Source organism: Pecten maximus, unplaced genomic scaffold, assembly GCF_902652985.1.
Source record: "Pecten maximus unplaced genomic scaffold, xPecMax1.1, whole genome shotgun sequence".
Lineage (NCBI taxonomy): Eukaryota > Metazoa > Mollusca > Bivalvia > Pectinida > Pectinidae > Pecten > Pecten maximus.
In genome coordinates this window covers 41,409-63,144 of record NW_022982785.1, presented here as the reverse complement: position 1 = coordinate 63,144, position 21,736 = coordinate 41,409, and the positions used below count along the sequence as shown (strand labels likewise).

The 21,736-nt window shown below is 36.1% G+C and overlaps 1 protein-coding gene across 1 annotated transcript in view; it reads left to right on the top strand.

The window, feature by feature from the left end:
- The window catches only part of LOC117320948, a 33,356-nt gene extending 18,318 nt beyond the window's left edge, over positions 1-15,038 (top strand). Inside the window, exons 2-4 of the mRNA XM_033875432.1 lie at positions 10,725-11,172; positions 11,486-11,643; positions 12,363-15,038. Coding sequence (XP_033731323.1) covers positions 10,743-11,172; positions 11,486-11,643; positions 12,363-13,607 — 1,833 coding nt within the window. The 5' untranslated portion in view covers positions 10,725-10,742 and the 3' untranslated portion in view covers positions 13,608-15,038. The remainder of the gene's footprint in view (positions 1-10,724; positions 11,173-11,485; positions 11,644-12,362) is intronic.
- The last annotated feature ends 6,698 nt before the right edge of the window (positions 15,039-21,736 follow it).

Genomic DNA, 21,736 nt, shown 5'->3' with positions numbered 1-21,736 from the left:
TGGATTAATGGACGGGAACTATATTGTGAAATTGGTTGAAATTTCAATAGTCTTGTTCTTTTTTCGACGCAGTTATGTTAGACACAAATACTATGCTGTTTGATAACGTCTGAATTATCAAAATTTTGAATTACAGTAGCATTAGTCTTCATGCTCGCCCCTTGAGAGTGCATGAATTTACTTGATTATAAGTTCAGAGTATATTTTGTGAAAATTTAAAATTGAAAACAATTTCAACATTTTGAGGAATAACTAGTATTGGATGGCGGTTTAATGGTATACACAACCTGATCCTGACTGACATCCAGGGGCTGATGGGCGGGGTCGTAACAGTTTAGATGGATTTATATATCGATTACTCCTCAATATAGGTACATTTCATATGGTTGTATAAAATATTTTTTTAAACTTTTGGAAGGGATTGAGGCGCTTAATGAAAATTTTCGCGTTGGGATGGAATGCAATTTACTAGTTTATACATGAAAATGACATTTTTGACCATGGTGTCGTAAGATACCTGTATGAAAATATTTTTCTCTGATAATATTAATTGACAGTTTGATGGTATAGATTAACACTGACTGATTTGCGAGTTCAACGAGGCTCAATTGTCCTGTATTGCCCATTTTTATTCAATCCTTCCATTGTTCTTTTATATCTAACGTGCGAGTACACCGGTAATCGCAGCTTGGATCGGCTGCCATGGCAACAACGAGGACGGTGGTTGTACCACAGTGTTGAATCTACAATCTTGTATGTACAACTGAAAACTTCTACAACTTATCTTATGTCTTTGGAAATCATCTTTAAATGACTTGTTTAATTGATAACGATCCATTTCATTCGTCTATCAACGTTTGTTCGTTTTATATAAGCCGAGTTCGATACTTAAAACACTGAAGAGTTCATATACCGAAGCATGGGCATTAACACTTGCTCTATAAATCGCCCTAGAACTCTATAACACAAAATGAAAATTTATGAAACAGATATGATCATGAAGGTGTATGTACATTAGCAACGAAAAGTGATGTACATTTTAACGAAAACAATAAAAAAAATCGCCAAAATTATCGAAAATAAAGTTGAAATTAATTAAAACTTCATCCATTAATACCTGTTTCTAGCGCCGTTAAATCAATTTACATGAATGAATAGAATAATGTACAGTACTTTTCTTCAGTTTGTAAGTAGGATGAACAAGTGTATGACGTTATTTCAGCGGAACAATACGTTAATCATTAAGATTTTGGTTTTGTTAAATCACAAATGCAATATCACTTTAGTTTGAGTAAAATCACCCCAAATGTATGTGTTTGTATGACAAACTAATAAATATCAAAACAGCAACGAGGCATTTCCTACCGAGCTAAAGATGTTCTCTTTTCGGGAAATACACGTAACATAACGTTGAACTCATCCGATTCTTGGAAAGATTTCATAACCGAGATTTTGCTCAGATTGGCGCTTCTTATCATATTATCATTCAATGAAAGTTAGGAATTTGAAATAACTAGGACATCAAGAGGATAAACAGACAAAACCACTTGAATCATCATCACTCAAGGACTGCCGTGTCCGTGCAAAGCACAGGAAAGAGTGACATCAGTATGAATCGAAGGCAAATCTTTTATAATAATCATGATGTGCTTCGGCCGGACAGATATATTTCCCCTAACTTAATATGGTAATGGGGTTCGTGACCTGAAGTCTACATGTAAACACCACATCAATTGAAACTACAAGAAGATAATTGGATACAACCAGTATTACATGAACATGGTATAGATAACATCCAAGTTGTTTAGAGAACCGAGGTCCATCTAATTATTGGCAAATTAGCTGATATGTGTACATGTAGATATGAGTATTTACAGGTTCTATATATATAATTATATAAACTTCTACTGAACATATTACAGTACAACACTTTAGAGTTCCAGCACCTCCTCTATAAATCGCCCTAGAGCACCCGAGTACCATGAATCAATACTTATGAAACAGATAAAAGCTTGAAGGTATTATTTTTTAAATTTAGCCAAACCCGATGGATTAATGGACGGGAACTATATTGTGAAATTGGTTGAAATTTCAATAGTCTTGTTCTTTTTTCGACGCAGTTATGTTAGACACAAATACTATGCTGTTTGATAACGTTTGAATTATCAAAATTTTAAATTTCAGTAACATTAGTCTTCATGCTCGCCCCTTGAGAGGGCATGAATTGATTTGATTATAAGTTCAGAGTATATTTTGTGAAAATTTAAAATTGAAAAAAATTTCAACATTTTGAGGAATAACTAGTATTGGATGGCGGTTTAATGGTATACACAACCTGATCCTGACTGACATCCAGGGGCTGATGGGCGGGGTCGTAACAGTTTAGATGAATTGATATATCGAGTTACTCCTCAATATAGGTACATTTCATATGGTTGTATAAAATATTTTTTTAAACTTTTGGAAGGGATTGAGGTGCTTAATGAAAATTTTCGCGTTGGGGTGGAATGCAATTTACTAGTTTATACATGAAAATGACATTTTTGACCATGGTGTCGTAAGATACCTGTATGAAAATAGTTTTCTCTGATAATATTAATTGACAGTTTGATGGTATAGATTAACACTGACTGATTTGCGAGTTCAGCGAGGCTCAATTGTCCTGTATTGCCCCTTTTTATTCAATCCTTCCATTGTTCTTTTATATCTAACGTGTGAGTACACCGGTAATCGCAGCTTGGATCGGCTGCCATGGCAACAACGAGGACGGTGGTTGTACCACAGTGTTGAATCTACAATCTTGTATGTACAACTGAAAACTTCTAGAACTTATCCTATGTCTTTGGAAATCATCTTTAAATGACTTGTTTAATTGATAACGATCCATTTCATTCGTCTATCAACGTTTGTTCGTTTTATATAAGCCGAGTTCGATACTTAAAACACTGAAGAGTTCATATACCGAAGCATGGGCATTAACACTTGCTCTATAAATCGCCCTAGAACTCTATAACACAAAATGAAAATTTATGAAACAGATATGATCATGAAGGTGTATGTACATTAGCAACGAAAAGTGATGTACATTTTAACGAAAACAATAAAAAAAATCGCCAAAATTATCGAAAATAAAGTTGAAATTAATTAAAACTTCATCCATTAATACCTGTTTCTAGCGCCGTTAAATCAATTTACATGAATGAATAGAATAATGTACAGTACTTTTCTTCAGTTTGTAAGTAGGATGAACAAGTGTATGACGTTATTTCAACGGAACAATACGTTAATCATTAAGATTTTGGTTTTGTTAAATCACAAATGTAATATCACTTTAGTTTGAGTAAAATCACCCCAAATGTATGTGTTTGTATGACAAACTAATAAATATCAAAACAGCAACGAGGCATTTCCTACCGAGCTAAAGATGTTCTCTTTTCGGGAAATACACGTAACATAACGTTGAACTCATCCGATTCTTGGAAAGATTTCATAACCGAGATTTTGCTCAGATTGGCGCTTCTTATCATATTATCATTCAATGAAAGTTAGGAATTTGAAATAACTAGGACATCAAGAGGATAAACAGACAAAACCACTTGAATCATCATCACTCAAGGACTGCCGTGTCCGTGCAAAGCACGGGAAAGAGTGACATCAGTATGAATCGAAGGCAAATCTTTTATAATAATCATGATGTGCTTCGGCCGGACAGATATATTTCCCCTAACTTAATATGGTAATGGGGTTCGTGACCTGAAGTCTACATGTAAACACCACATCAATTGAAACTACAAGAAGATAATTGGATACAACCAGTATTACATGAACATGGTATAGATAACATCCAAGTTGTTTAGAGAACCGAGGTCCATCTAATTATTGGCAAATTAGCTGATATGTGTACATGTAGATATGAGTATTTACAGGTTCTATATATATAATTATATAAACTTCTACTGAACATATTACAGTACAACACTTTAGAGTTCCAGCACCTCCTCTATAAATCGCCCTAGAGCACCCGAGTACCATGAATCAATACTTATGAAACAGATAAAAGCTTGAAGGTATTATTTTTTAAATTTAGCCAAACCCGATGGATTAATGGACGGGAACTATATTGTGAAATTGGTTGAAATTTCAATAGTCTTGTTCTTTTTTCGACGCAGTTATGTTAGACACAAATACTATGCTGTTTGATAACGTTTGAATTATCAAAATTTTAAATTTCAGTAACATTAGTCTTCATGCTCGCCCCTTGAGAGGGCATGAATTGATTTGATTATAAGTTCAGAGTATATTTTGTGAAAATTTAAAATTGAAAAAAATTTCAACATTTTGAGGAATAACTAGTATTGGATGGCGGTTTAATGGTATACACAACCTGATCCTGACTGACATCCAGGGGCTGATGGGCGGGGTCGTAACAGTTTAGATGAATTGATATATCGAGTTACTCCTCAATATAGGTACATTTCATATGGTTGTATAAAATATTTTTTAAACTTTTGGAAGGGATTGAGGTGCTTAATGAAAATTTTCGCGTTGGGGTGGAATGCAATTTACTAGTTTATACATGAAAATGACATTTTTGACCATGGTGTCGTAAGATACCTGTATGAAAATAGTTTTCTCTGATAATATTAATTGACAGTTTGATGGTATAGATTAACACTGACTGATTTGCGAGTTCAACGAGGCTCAATTGTCCTGTATTGCCCCTTTTTATTCAATCCTTCCATTGTTCTTTTATATCTAACGTGTGAGTACACCGGTAATCGCAGCTTGGATCGGCTGCCATGGCAACAACGAGGACGGTGGTTGTACCACAGTGTTGAATCTACAATCTTGTATGTACAACTGAAAACTTCTAGAACTTATCCTATGTCTTTGGAAATCATCTTTAAATGACTTGTTTAATTGATAACGATCCATTTCATTCGTCTATCAACGTTTGTTCGTTTATATAAGCCGAGTTCGATACTTAAAACACCGAAGAGTTCATATACCGAAGCATGGGCATTAACACTTGCTCTATAAATCGCCCTAGAACTCTATAACACAAAATGAAAAATTATGAAACAGACATGATCATGAAGGTGTATGTACATTAGCAACGAAAAGTGATGTACATTTTAACGAAAACAAAAAAAATCGCCAAAATTATCGAAAATAAAGTTGAAATTAATAAGAACTTCATCCATTAATACCTGTTTCTAGCGCCGTTAAATCAATTTACATGAATGAATAGAATAATGTACAGTACTTTTCTTCAGTTTGTAAGTAGGATGAACAAGTGTATGACGTTATTTCAACGGAACAATACGTTAATCATTAAGATTTTGGTTTTGTTCAATCACAAATGCAATATCTTTTTAGTTTGAGTAAAATCAACCCAAATGTATGTGTTTGTATTACAAACTAATAAATATCAAACCAGCAACGAGGCATTTCCTACCGAGCTGAAGATGTTCTCTTTTAGGGAAATACACGTAACATAACGTTGAACTCATCCGACTCTTGGAAAGATTTTATAACCGAGATTTTGCTCAAATTGGCGCTGCTCATCATATCATAATTCAATGAAAGTTAGGAATTTGAAATAACTAGGACATCAGGAGGATAAACCGACAAAACCACTTGAATCATCATCACTCGGCTGAAATTGTTCTCGGAAAATACACTTAAAATTATTTCAGAAAATCATTAGAGACATGGCAGTGTAGCCACGACTTATATAATGATAATAATAATATCCTTTATTTAACCAGTGTTCCATATCTAGGCAATGTCTAATCAAATATGTCCACAAGCATGACACATGTAGTACATTATTATCATCACAGTCAATGTAGGATAGCACTCCTCAACATTAATTTGATAGTGAACACTTGCATATCACACTAGTGACATGGTTAAAGTTGATGGTGATATTAAGTAGGTCCACCATATCACACTAGTGACATAGTTAAAGTTGATGGTGATATTAAATAGGTCCACTATATCACACTAATGACCTGGTTAAAGTTTATGGTGATATTAAGTAGGTCCACCATATCACACTAGTGACATGGTTAAAGTTGATGGTTATATTAAGTAGGTCCACCATATCACACTAGTGACATGGTAAAAGTTTATGGTTATATCAAGTAGGTCCACCATATCACACTAGTGACATGGTTAACGTTTATGGTGATATTAAGTAGGTCCACCATGTCACACTAGTGACATGGTTAAAGTTTATGGTTATATTAAGTAGGTCCACCATATCACACTAGTGACATGGTTAACGTTTATGGTTATATTAAGTTGATCCCCAGGGGAATATGTTGTGACTAACAAACACAGTGACGTACAATCCCAACTCGTACAGTTGTTAATATGTCAGTACATGTGGTCGTAATCTTGATATTTTGGTTTCCTTAGCGAATATCTGTGACCTTCTACATCTCCGTCCTTGTTCTTCGGACATTGGTCGTTGCTTTTTCGTCTGGAAACAGTTCCAAAATTTCAACATCTCAAAAATACCATGTACCAAATTTGGTTATTTTTGAGAAACCTACACTGTGCCCTGGTCAAAGGTCAAACGGAATTATGAACTGTATTGATTTCGACACCAATGCACATAGGGGCGAGGTCAAAGTAGATCGAATTTGTTGAAATTTCACCAAATTGAATATTTTTCCTTATCTGTAAACCAGATATTGCCGTTGTTCGAAGGGATAAAAAATGTGTTTTTTTAAAGATTGTGAATCTCAGGACGCTTCCATGAGGAGAGGGTTACATTTATTATAGTTTATACAGGACACCTGCTTTGACCTGATTGGAGGTTTAAACCTGATGTGACAGTTTATTTTGTATGACTTGTTTTAATTTAGCCAACCCCGATGGATTAATGGACGGGAACTATATTGTGAAATTTGGCTGAGATTTCAATAGTCTTGTTCTTTTTTCGACCCAGTTATGTTAGACACAAATACTATGCTGTTTGATAATGTCTGAATTATAAAAATTTTGAATTCCAGTAACATTAGTCTTCATGCTCGCCCCTTGAGAGGGAATGAGTTTATTTGATTATAAGTTTGTAGTATATTTTGTGAAAATTTGAAATTAAAAATAATTCCAACATTTTGAGGAATAACAAGTATTGGATGGCGGTTTAATGGTATACACAACCTGATCCTGACTGACATCCAGGGGCTGATGGGCGGGGTCGTAACAGTTTAGATGGATTTATATATCGAGTTACTTCTCTATATAGGTACATTTCATATGGTTGCATAAAATATTCTTGTTAAACTTTTGGAAGGGATTGAGGTGCTTAATGAAAATTTTCGCGTTGGGGTGGAATGCAATTTACTAGTTTATATATGAAAATGACATTTTTGACCATGGTGTCGTTAGATACCTTTATGAAAAGATTTTTCTCTAATAATATTATTTGACAGTTTGATGGTATAGATTAACACTGACTGATTTGCGAGTTCAAAGAGGCTCAATGGTCCAGTATTGCCCATTTTTATTCAATCCTTCCATTGTCCTCTTATATTTAACGTGTGAGTACACCGATGATCGCAGCTTGGATCGGCTGCCATGGTAACAACGAGGACGGTGGTTGTACCACAGTGTTGCATCTACAATCTTGTATGTACAACTGAAAACTTCTAGAACTTATCTTATGTCTTTGGAAATCATCTGTAAATGACTTGTTTAATTGATAACGATCCATTTCATTCGTCTATCAACGTTTGTTCGTTTATATAAGCCGAGTTCGATACTTAAAACACTGAAGAGTTCATATACCGAAGCATGGGCATTAACACTTGCTCTATAAATCGCCCTAGAACTCTATAACACAAAATGAAAAATTATGAAACAGACATGATCATGAAGGTGTATGTACATTAGCAACGAAAAGTGATGTACATGTTTTCAATATAAATAAAGCTTTCACGCCCCCTCATATGTAGTTAGTCTGGATTATTTCACCGACATGCCCACGCTTACAAAGGCGGTGTCAGACATTAAACAAAACCCACGGCTCGTTAAGAATGCCTGGGAGATGGCGGGACTACAATAGGTTGTGAGTAATTAACGTACATTGTAATTAACGTACGTGTGTATACAGTGATACCGATGAACAGTTCTCGGGACAGTCTATTTCGAATAATATATACTCCAGGCGATTATTTGTTCTGAATGTTTGTATTAAATATATAATCTGTTTGATTTCAACTTTGTTATGGTAAATATCTTTTCGAGAATAAAGCGATGTGAAGTGCTATATATACATGTAACCTTACATAACTTACAACAGCGTGGGTAATAAAGTACGACGTATTCCGGATGACCATCCGGGATCCTCGGGACCGTACCTAATTAACTGCATGTAAAACGTCGTCAAGAAGTTAATTAAGACCGAGTTCAACCACAATATTAGTGTTCAGTGGGGTTTTGTGTGTGTGAAATTTTGGTGTTTTGTTAGATAAAATTACACTCTGATCTACATGTAAGTATATAATCTATCATTCTATTATTACTTTAATGGCGATGTCTGTTCACCAACTAAAGATTACGATCAATTCAAAATGGACGCCAATTATTCTTGTCATTTTTATATAAATATTCGCGAGGGATTTGAATTCGCGTTTGACTCTCCTCGCGAATTAACGCGAAAATAAATCCCACGCGAAATATAAGTGATTTACAGTACTTAAAACACTGAAGAGTTCATATACCGAGGCATGGGCATTAACACTTGCTCTATAAATCGCCCTAGAACTCTATAACACAAAATGAAAAATTATGAAACAGACATGATCATGAAGGTGTATGTACATTAGCAACGAAAAGTGCTGTACATTCTAACGAAAACAATAAAAATCGCCAAAATTATCGAAAATAAAGTTGAAAATTAATTAGAACTTCATCCATTAATACCTGTTTCTAGCGCCGTTAAATCAATTTACATGAATGAATAGAAGAATGTACAGTACTTTTCTTCTGTTTCTAAGTAGGATGAACAAGTGTATGACGTTATTTCAACGAAACAATACGTTAATCATTAAGATTTTGGTTTTGTTAAAAATCACAAATGCAATATCACTTCAGTTTGAGTAAAATCACCCCAAATGTATGTATTTGTATGACAAACTAATAAATATCAAACCAGCAACGAGGCATTTCCTACCGAGCTGAAGATGTTCTCTTTTCGGGAAATACACGTAACATAACGTTGAACTCATCCGACTCTTGGAAAGATTTTATAACCGAGATTTTGCTCAGATTGGCGCTGCTTATCATATTATCATTCAATGAAAGTTAGGAATTTGAAATAACTAGGACATCAAGATAAACGGACAAAACCACTTGAATCATCATCACTCTGCACTGAAATTATTCTCGGAAAATACACTTAAAATTATTTCAGAAAATCATTAGAGAAATAGCAGTGTAGCCACGACTTATATAATGATAATAATAATATCCTTTTTTTTAACCAGGGTTACATATCTAGGCAATGTCTAGTTTACAATATGGCCCTACAACACATATGTATACAAGCATGACACATGTAGTAAATATATTATCATCACAGTAAATGTAAGATAACAGTCCTAAAAATATGATGACGAATTTTTTTTTGTTGTTGTTGTTGTTTTTTTTTGGAAATCTACACTGCACCCTGGTTAAATGTCAAACGCAATTATGAACTGTTGTTTTCGACATCAACGAGCATAGGGGCGAGGTAAAAATAGATAGAATTTGTTGAAATTTCACTTTCCGCTGTTGGAAGGGATAAAATGTGCTCTTTTTTTATAAGATTTTCATTTCCAGGACGCCTCCATGAGGAGAGGGTTAAATTTACCCCAGTTTATACAGGAACATGCCCCTTGATGTGACTTGATTGGAGTTTTAACCCTGATATGACAGTTTATTTTGTATGATTTTAGTGTTGTTGTTTTGTGAGGCAGTTATGTTAGACACAAATACTATAATATTTGAAAATGTCCGAATCATCAAAATTTTGAACTCCAGTGATATCAGTCTTCACGCTCGCCCCTTGAAAGTTCTTTTCAATCCTTCCATTGTTCTTTGTCTTAAACGTGTTAGTGCATTCGTGATCGTAGCTTGGACCGGCTGCCATGGCAACGACGAGGATGGTGGTTTTACTAGTGTTGAATCTACAATCTTGTATGTACAACAGGAAACTTCTACACCCAACTGCATGTCTTTGGAAATTATCTGTAAATGATAATTGAATTAATAACGATTTATTTCATTCATCTATCAACGTTTGTTCGTTCATATATTCCAAGTACGATACTTAAAACACTTAAGAGTTCCAACACCTCCTCTATAAATCGCCCTAAAGAACCCGGGTACCCTGAATAAATACTTATGAAACAGATAAAAGCGTGAAGGTATTTGTACATAAGCAACGAAAAATGCTGTACATTCTTACATGAAGGAAAAACGTCGTCAAAAGTATCAAAAAAGCAACCAAACATTGAAATGCGGTTGTGAAACACACAGCTGACGAGGAAATTAGTAGACAATGTATTCGTATTAAAGCATAATGATTTTTGTTCTGTTAAATCACAAATGCAATATCACCATGTTTGAGTAAAGTCCCACTCAAATGTATGTGTGTGATGTATATGCAACTAATTGCTTCATTAATTTCATACTTAATCTTAATAGGGTACTTTTTTTCTTTTCAGGAAATCATTATCAATCCCATGGCATCATTGGATCCTACTAATAGACCTGGTCAGCCGCAGCCAACCGACATCGGCGTTGACTACATCTGCCTGGAATGGGAAAGTGCCGAGAGAGATGACGTCACTCATTATGAGATTCGGATGAAATTAGCCAGTGACGAATCATGGAACAAGACTATTATTCCCACGGAAGATAGGCGACCGTTACATCGTGTCGACGATCTTTTACAGAATACGGGGTATGAATTCATGTTAAGAGCTGTTTATCCAGATGGCAGTAGCAGCGCCTTCAGCCACAAGAGTGTGAAAATCACAACAAAATGTTCAGAGCTCCGTACTCTACTTAAAGTCTGCCAAAAGATAGATGACGGGCCGCCAGGCGTTTACAGACTTCCGCTGATGAGTGTATCAGAGAACAAAGACAAAAAGACACGAAAATGTGTTTTTGGTAAATTTCAATTCATACTCTTCTTTTTCTAAATTACGCTGATCAAAGTAAAATAAAGAAATGTATAAGTCGGAGAAAAGCTTAATACTTATTTTGTTAACCTTAAATAATAAGAAGTAAAATATAAAGAGTAAGAAGACAAGAAGAATAGAATAGGAAAAGTGGGATAAAAACAAAAGTGATCACCACTGTTTTGCAACAGTAATCGTCGATGAAGTTGATTATTTTAAGTATTAGTGTTAAATGGAACATATTCATTTAAGAAGACAATATTCAGCAGATTATACAGTTCTCTGGTTGGTGTTTTGAACAGGGACCTCCACTTGTCTTCGAGAGAGAACTATACTGATGGTTGGCACCAATGAAGCAGGGAAAACCACACTCATAGAAGGACTTGTCAACCATTGTCTAGGAGTTCAGTGGGAAGACGACTTCAGATTCGCAATTACTGATGAAACTTCTACTCACAAGGTATGTAAACGTGTCATAGACAGAGGTAACTGGGATTCTGAGGAGCACACCAAGTCATGTTTAAAAAAAAACACAAAAAAAAAGCAAAAAAAAAAAAAAAACGATCGAAAGGTCATCCTCCTGGTTTAATTTTAATGTCCCGCTATAACCTAGTTGTGACCTTAATTAAGACGGTGGCCAATGATACAGATGGACATTTTCTCCATTTCTACTCTTTTTTTATTTCAATGTTAACGTTGATGTCCACTACCGGTGAAACTAGGGGACTATATGTTTCCTCCCCGTCCGTCTGTCCGTCCGTCCGTCTGTCTGTCCATCCATTCCATTTTCTCAGACATGCTTCAAGGTATATTGGACATATATTGCTTTAGTAATACTCCTAGAATGCTTGCTGAATTAGAATTGCAGTTTGTTTTACAGGGTGGCATAATGTATATTTTGTACAATTCTGATATTGAGTTGATTTCAGGGACATTCGCTACTGTATTGTTAACCTATATTTTTCCTATGTTTTGTCCTTCTATTTTCGATTTCGACTAGAATTGCTATTTCTTTTATATGTAGGTATGTCCTGATTTGGTATCTATAGGTGTATGCTATATATCATACTAATTTTGCGTTGAGTTCAGGGATTTTCCATTTAAAAGTACGCTTTATTTCTGTTTTTTAAAGCCTCAATATAATGTATTTACACTTTTTTAATATGTCTTCGTTATCAGGGGCCACGCACTGAATGGATCACCGGTTACAAACTACACCCAATTATGGAGAAAGGCGACTTCATTTTGAATATCATTGACACCCCAAGCTTCCATGACGGATCAGGATCAATCGAAAGTAACAAAAGGGTACTTCAACGGCTCCACTGGTTCTTATCCACTAAAGATCCCCAGGGTATCAACCGTGGAATCCATGCTGTTTGCTTCGTCACGCCCGCCAATCATGTCCAGTATGACGGTATTGACAACCATTTACGTGACATATTCCGGAGTATAATGTCAATTTGTGGTGTCAACATGCTGGAGAACGTTATCCCAATGTTACCTTTTGCCGACGGAAAAAGTCCATCCGTGCTAGCCAACCTCTCAGCAGCTGGTGTTCCGACACACCATCACTTTGTCTTCAATAATTCGACGCTCTTCCCTCCATACTTAACAGACGCTCAATTGGGAAAAACGTTTTGGCAGTTGGGATCCAGAGGGAATGAAGAATTTCTGAAGTATTTGTCGAACATGAATCCATATCGAGTACTCGAGAATACTCCGGAAACAGTAGAACCCACCGAAAAACCAGTTATTCAAGAAGAGAACATGCAGCTAAATCGTATGAAGATTAATGACAGACTTGAATATCTTTCAACATTGAAGGCTGACAGAGACATCTTGAAAAAAGCAATGCTAAATGCAAATATGCCGTCAACTCCATCGCATATGCGTGTACCAACAGAGGATGGAAAACGTGCTACCAACTGCTCTCATTGTAAAGTAGCTTGTCACTACCCATGTACATGTTCTGTTACATCAGACAGCGATCTTCGTAATTGTATAGTTTTTAAACAAACGGAAAAATGCACGAAATGCATAAATGAATGTTGCTACTCCAATCACGATACCTCCACTAAAGATCGTTACGAATGGTGTTGTATTGCACTACCGGAATTTGGATTTAATTGTGACGAAAAGGTAGCGAATGACGCAATGAAATTTGCCATGAAGCGGGCTTTTTTGTCTTCTCTGGAAGAAGTGACCTCTTTGATTGCAATACAAAAGAAATTTAGCAAGGACTTGCAAGGAATACAAAAAAGCGAACATGACTTTATCGTACATATGATTGACACAGAAAAACAGGAAAAGACACCTGGGTTCAAGAAACGCGTGGAACTACTAAGTAGTATCCAAGAAATTTCTGCGGTTTCTACTTCTGACCCAAGCACTAGTCTACATAAAATGGGATTCGTTGACTGATAAAACCTGAATCTCAAAGGACGTTTGCGAATATCGTGGCGCGGTGTCATCTGGAAAACTGACAGTAAATTGACAGGTACTATCCACTTAGTGGGTAAACAGAACTTTCCTGTAAACAACTCGCTGTTTATCAGCTCTTCTCATCCTTCTCACTCCTCTGGAATAAAGAAACCACTCCCCTATTACTTTCAAATTCATGTCCTATTATTAATCTTAATGCTTGCACCATCATAACATCATAACTTCTTTTCTCCTAACAACTGGAAATATCACTATACTAGATCACCATGTATATTTACTGACTGTCGAATTCCTTTTAAACCTTTTTCATATCCCTCTATCAACATTCATACTATGAACTTTCCTATTAGATAAAATAAAAATTATCACCACAGTCGACAACCGGAAGGAGAAAGTCACAGAGCACTTGTATAAGAATATGGACATTATGAATAGTTAATGTGTATGTGTGTTAATGGTGGCCCATGTCGAAATGTCCCACGAAAAAGACTCCTATGCAGTTATTCGGTAAAGATTGTTAATTGAAAATTATATTGTATGTTTGTAAAAACTTGATTTCTAATTTCTATGATTTTGCTTCTTTACCAATAACTAATTTTAAACAGAACTAATCCTCAATGATCCAACAGCTTATCACTTGTAATATATAAACATTATATATCGTTTAAAATCGTCCGGAGATATGTTCTTGTGTAGTTTTGTGTACTTTTATTATTTAGCGTATTCATAGCAATTCAAAAAGTTTCTTCTAATAACCGTCTCTTATTTTTTATCATTTATTTTTAACTAATTGCCAATGACATCTTCAACAAAGGTCAATGATGTTAATTTCTAGTAAAAGCCTCCATTCAATATACCGACTGGATGTCATCAAGGTCTTAAATGGCAGGGTTTATAGAATTGTAACTAGACTTGTTGCGTGACAGGCTATGTTAATGGTGTATTAGCGGTTTCATAGTCCTAAGGAAAGCACGAAAATAAATACAATATAATTTGTTAAAATTCTAGACAACCAATTTGCCAGTATAGTGAATTCGTACTACGCAGCAACCATCTAGGATGCGTGAAAGAAAATGTGCAAGAAAAGTTCATTAGATATGTCATTGACAAGGGATTTATGTGATTAATGTACCATGTAATAATGTTACATTTATAAGGGATACTGGTAATAACCGTATATGATTTAGACGATGATTGTGTAGTGCTTTATATTGTGTTATCCTTGTCATTCTGAGTTTCCTTTGCTTATACACCTCTGGAGAAATTTTACTTTGAAGTTGTTTACAAAAGTAAGTTTTCTCATCTTAGATTATTAAACATTAATAAAGCTTAATTTAAGTATATTTACATTTACACTGGAGTCCCACTATATAGCCTTACCAAGCTCACTTGAAGGTTACGAGTCCATAACTTCCAAATCTCTATTATGACGTCATTATTATAGTGACGTCATAATTGTCACGTCGGCGATAACAAAAGATGGCTGTTGTAAAGGCTGTTCCGTCTTAGACGATAATGATTTGTTCATTCATCGTAGGAGCAAAATGCTTGGATATAGTCTTTAAAAATCGTTGTCAAATGTAAATATAAGCATTGAACTTGACAAAAGCAAATTCAACATGAAGCGCTAGCGCGCTTCATTCAATTTGCCTTTGTCCAGTTGGCATTCATCAGCCCATAACTTCCAACTGAAAGTAGTTCAATGCTTAAATATCATAGTCTGTACGTTTGACCATTGGGTTAAGTTTCATCAGCGGAAGTGGGAGTGACAAAACGTTGTCATCCCCCAGGATGAAACACGTTCCCTCCCAGGCATTGTAGGGAAGTAGCTGATTCACTGACAGCTGCTCGCAGGCCCTAACGGAGAGGACGCACTCGAAGTTATCTCGGACACGGCCATTGTGAAAACTTGGGACACCGGACTTCATCAGGAGTATTGAACCACAGGAACAAGACTTCTAATTTTAATGTACAAATCTGGCACATAATAAATTTATATTATTGTATGTAATGTATCATGGTTTTCATTTAATTAAGTCACTAGAATCATTTACTTTCAGAGCTCCTTACACATTATCTTTTAACGATAAAGCCAGTAGTAAGTCCTTTTATAAACTTACTGTCAAATCGAACCCTGACCCATTGCGTTAAGTCTCATTTATCACCACATGGGTACATGGGCTGTTCAAGGGTCATATCACATGGCAGGTAAAGTTGAGCTAATCAATCGTCACGCTCACATGGTGGCTGCGGTACTATTATTCTGATTACAGACTTATTAACATTAAATGACCGTCACTTACAACTACAGACGGTTGTGGACATAAGTGGACGTAACGAGGTCTAGACTTCCGACATTACAGACGAGGTCATTAGACAGGATACAGTTCAGTAGTCAGTGGGAAAATTTAAGTTAAAGATCGAATGCATACATGCACACACTCATGTGGATTGACATTTGGAGAAGAACGAGCTACCAATAGTCACAATATGTACAAGTAAACTTTTTGATGCAAAGCACCGTTCAGCTGCAACCAAAGGGAGGTCAATTTTATAATTATAGAAACTGAAAAAGTGTTTATGAATTGTACATTGTTTCTTGAATGAATTCGAACTAAACGCATATTTATTCAGTCTATTATAACAGTTCTATTAGTATAAACACTTATTAATTATATGATACGTATTAGTAAAATCATGGAAAATATCATTTAGGATTAATCTGGATTGCCCAGAGGTATGAACAAAAACAACCACGAAACAATTGATACTCTGCTCTCGCCAGGACTCGAACTAGTGTCCGCTCGCTTTCCACGCGGACATCCTAACTACTAAGTTAAAGCGAAATCCTACCTTTCCTGAGCTAGTTATGTGACCTTATACATTGCACATACCATTTACACTTGCAATAAATATCATTATAGAAAATGAAAAACTCAACTTTTGAGAACAATTTAATAATTCTGTGCACATTTCTGACAATACCATACTTTTCTAAAGTAACTATTTGGACGTTCAAACCTAGCATCAACTTAACTTTATTCAGCGAAAAATATATACTATTGTATGTTTACAGGTCCCGCGTTGTGTCCTCACTTCGTAACGCAAAGGCTTCATTTTGTTTTTTAAAATGTTTTTGTTAGTTTTCTTTGGTTTAAATTGATATGATAAAACAAGATCAATCAATAAGAGGTAAGAATGTAGTTTTACGAAAAATGTCAATGCATCGTGTTCGCATCTCTGATCGGCTGTCATGGCAACGACAAGGACGATGGTTTTACCCAGTGGTGAATCCACAAATTTGTATGTATAATCAAATCGCTCTACACGATACATAATGCCTTTATAAACCATCTATAAACTTTATTTGAATTAATAATGATTCATTTCATTCGTCTATCAACGTTTGTTCGTTTCTTTGCCGACTTCGATACATCAAATACTGAAGAGCTCAATATGAAAACACGGACATTTCTCCAGTTTCTAGGTATGATGAACAAGTGAATCACGTTATTTTTTTAGTGCGCTGGCCATATTTAAAAGACCAAGTGTTAATGTAGTCTTTCATGCTGGTCACCTGACCACGCGTGAATACGAAGGCCAAAGAAAACGTCCAGAAATGGACGCCGGGCACCGAGCATTGAAATTCAGTTTTGAAAACCGACAGAACTGATGTGGAAATTATCAATAATGTATTTATTGAACAAACAAAAAACGAAAAACAAAAGAAACAATTATTTTTGTTGCGTTCAATCATAAACTCAACATTAATTAACCCATATGCGTAACATACAATCGGACATTGGACTGGTGGTTCATTGTAATACTACGTCTTCGAAAGAAAACGATTTAATAAAGTAGATATAGTGACATGAACTTTGATGTGTACGTCCTGTAGATATAAACAATGAAAAGAGGCGTGGTCACTCGATGTTGACAGTCAGAGGTTACAACAGAACGCATGGACTCGTCGTGACCACCCTATATTGTTCTACAGCTTAATATGTTCTTATGTTTAATCATGTATTTCATACCACAGTTTGCTGACAATAAGATCCAGTCACATCATTTTATAGTTAATAGGAAAACATATCTCCGTGCTCATTAATCGTAAGAAACCCTCTACTTTTCCAAAACTTGTCCTTTGTTGGTCCTCTCTTCGGATGCCAAAATATCCCCAAAAGCAAAATTATCATTATCCTTACTCTGCCCTCAATTCATACCCGTTTCCGGAAGTGATTTCCGAGTCTACAGAGGCCCAATCCCCCTACCACTTCATTACATCTAATTTTCCTTTCACTTTTGCCCAGAAAGAGTTTCCCCTACTCCGACCCGATCCAGTCATTATATTTTCTCCATTATTATGCTCCATTCGACAAAGTTCCATTCCGCACTTTTCCCCACCTATTCCTCAATCGTCCCTCTCTTCTCCACTTCATCTTAAATAGTTACCCCGTCCTCAAAAGCCAGCTATTAGATCCAAACATGTCATCTTACATCTGGCTCCATCCTATTCCTTCAGAAGTATCCGACATTTTGTCCTACAATGTTCCATGCCCCATCCAAATTCTTCCAAACAGTGCCCCATTCCTTTCCCATCCATTTTATTTAGATATGACCTTCTCCCGCCCAAACCCCTAACCCTACACTCAGAACTCCACTTCCGCTGCCAGCAACCAATCGTCAAATGTCTACCTTCCTTTCACCATCCAATCTTAACATCAGACGTCCTCACTATTTGTCAACTCGATATGCCATCAATCTTAACACTCCATCCATCACTCTCTAGCTTTCCGTTTCAGTCTTCCGGAAAACTCAGTCATCAGAGGTGCCCCTCTCTTCCTCATCTTGCCACGTCCTCATATTTCCCCACATCATCATTGAAACTCCTATTCTCGACACAATTTAGTTTCAACAGTCCTCATTCATTTTCCTTCTACACGTATTTTCCTACCTCCCAATATTCCCTTCTAGGAATCCGTTCTGAAAAGTTCCCTTCTCTGCGCCCATCCTCTGACTCTGTGTTCAGACGTGCACTATCCCAGCTCAACCAATCGTCAAAAAATGTCCCTTTCTCCCAAATCTGTACTCAGCAATCTCCCCCACTACACCAACCCAAAATTAGAAGTTCCCTCCATCCATAACCGTCCATTACTCCGTCTAATCAGATTTCCCCTTACTCCAGCCTGAATTTTCGAATAACGGCCAGAGTTTCTGCAGGTTTAAATCTTAAATGACAGACGGTGGCCATTTTCATATTTCATACTGAATAAATGTAAAACTAAGAGGACTGTTGAAAGCCAAGAAAAGAGGAATTGTTGAAAGGTCGAATTACGAAAAGTGATTTGAAAATCCCGCCACTGGCGCAGGAGCTATCTTTAACGACAAACTATCTCCTGCTTTGTCCATGTTACTTTTCAACAGCTTGATTCATCACAACGAGGCTGTATAATGATATTAATTGTTCATAGCCTGATCTCAACGAACATGATCATTTGGTCATTTCAAAACATAAGAGCTCTGAATCAGTTCTTATTTCGATAAATAGCAACACTACTCATATCTTCAAACCAATATATGGGTGGATCTACCAGCAGGACATGTATGTCTTATTACCTAATACACAGGTGTATCTACTCATTACATAAATATAGCTGCCCACAGTACAGGTATGTCCTATTACCCAATACACAGGTGTATCTACTCAATACACAGGTGTATCTACCCACAGTACAGGTATGCCTTTATACCCAATACACAGGTATATCTACCTCCAGTACAGGTATATCTTATTACCCAATACACAGGTGTATCTACTCATTATATAAATATATCTACCCACACTACAGATATGTCTGATACCCAATACACAGGTGTATATATTTATTTTATTTACCTTTATAAATACCAAATGTTTCTAACCTCTTAACATACGTTTGCTAATTCCCAATACACAAGGGTATCTAACCAAAGTAGAGGTTTTCGTCATTATCCAAACATTTAAACTCCAGTTACGTTAATCGCTACCTTAACGGTCTACTGCACAGCCTACACATTTGGTATCACTGTTGGCAAGGTTACATGATCGGTAATGAATATTTTCTGTATATGTTCGTCTGCACAATACAACTGTGGCCGAGTAAGTTACCTAAAGTGGCCGTGTAGGTCTAAACGATACCGGCTGGGAGATCTTAACATTTTGACTGGAAGCCGTACAGAATTTAGAAGCATGAATTAACCATTACAATCGGACATTTAACTGGTGTTTCGTTGTAATGTTGAGAGCTAGAAAGGAAGCGATTAAACAATACAAACAGAGTGACATGAACTTTGATATGTACTGAGGATATAAACAATGAAAACAGGTTTGTTTACCCGATGGTGACATTACAACAGAACTCATGGATTCATCGTGACTGACGTATTTTGATCTACAGGTAAATATGTTAGTTTGTACAATTATGTTTGATACCACAGTGTGCTGACAATAGGGTTCAGTAACATAATGTTACCAGATTTTCGCCGTTCTTATGCTCAAACCCAAGAAGTTCCATTCCGCCGCTCCAATCCAACACCGTCTTTAAAAGTTTCCACAACCATCTTAGAAGTTCACCTGCTTTTTACCCTTCAGAGGTCTCCATTTCCGCCCATATCTGATTCTAAGAAGCTCCATTCCCTCTCTTCCGCCTTCCCTCACATATTCCTTCATTGTCCTCTTCTCTACCTCATCCTAATTAATCCATTTTTTTTTGCCCCATCCTTAAAATCCATCTATTTTACCCCATCATGTCATCCAAAATCTTGTTCCAATCTATCCCTTCAGAAGTCTCCGGCACTTTCCCAAACATGTCCCATTACACTCCAAAATCCTTCCCAACAGTATCCCATTTACTTTCCCATCCCTTTCTCAGAAATAGCCTTCTTCCGCCCCAACCCCTACCTTGTACTCAAATCTCTACGTCCGCCGCTGACAATCAATTTTATCCTCAGACATCCCTTCCCAACTCGCCTTGCTATTAGGTCCTCAGACTCCTATACATAGAGAAAACATAATAAAACATTAAAATATAAGCTGTATTTTCGGCTCGGGCCAAGGCTCGCCACTTTTGCCTTTCTTTACCCTCGCCAAAATACAGCTTATATTTCAATACACTGACCATGTATTCTATTTATCCTGCAACATTCATGAAATAACCATCAAAAATAATTATTTTTAAGTGAAACGGTATCAAATATCACAGAAATATGTTCGTCTTTTAAACGTAGTTTCACTTTGAAGTAGGTCAGTCGAACTCACGCACGTGCTAAGATTCCAAAATACAGCTGTTTTCCGTCACTGCCGTATACAGCAAAAATAGATACGGTGGGTGTATTCCGACAATGCCGTGGCAGTCGCAGGATAAAACCCTTTGCCAGTCATCAGAGGTGCCCCTCCATTTCAATTTCCACTGCGTCCTGATAATTCTCCACACCGTCATTGAACCTCTCATTCCTGTCTCCATACATTCCTCATTTCCCCCTTTTTCCTACCTCCCCATATTCAGAAATCCTTTCCTCCCCTCAATCCTCATAAATATCTCTGGTGGATATATGTACAGTTCAAGTATGTCTTATTACAATACACATGCGCATCTGTCAACATTGCAGTTATGCTGTATTTCAAATACACAAGTATATATGTCAACAGTACATGTATGTCTTATAACCGAATACACAATTTTTATTTTTTATAGATAGAATAGAAAGAAAGAAATCCCACACATTAACGACTCGGTTATGGAGCTTTACCTCGGAATAAATAGAATTTTGTCCCTTAGTTATAAATGTGGCCTTCTACACAGTGTTATGAAATCTAGATATTCGTTAAAACATCGCAAATTAAAAAAAAAAAAAAAAAAAACAACACTATCAATATCGTCGAAAATGATATTTTATTACGTGTATACAAAGTAGATTGCATTTTAACATAACATCAGAATTAGAATGTTATTTTCCAAAAAATTGTGTTCACTTAAAAAAGAAATTTGTTTGAAGGGGAAAATTAAATTTACTTGTATATTTCAGCAAGCAAGACTTGTACAATGTCAACGTGAGGTCGTAACATCTAG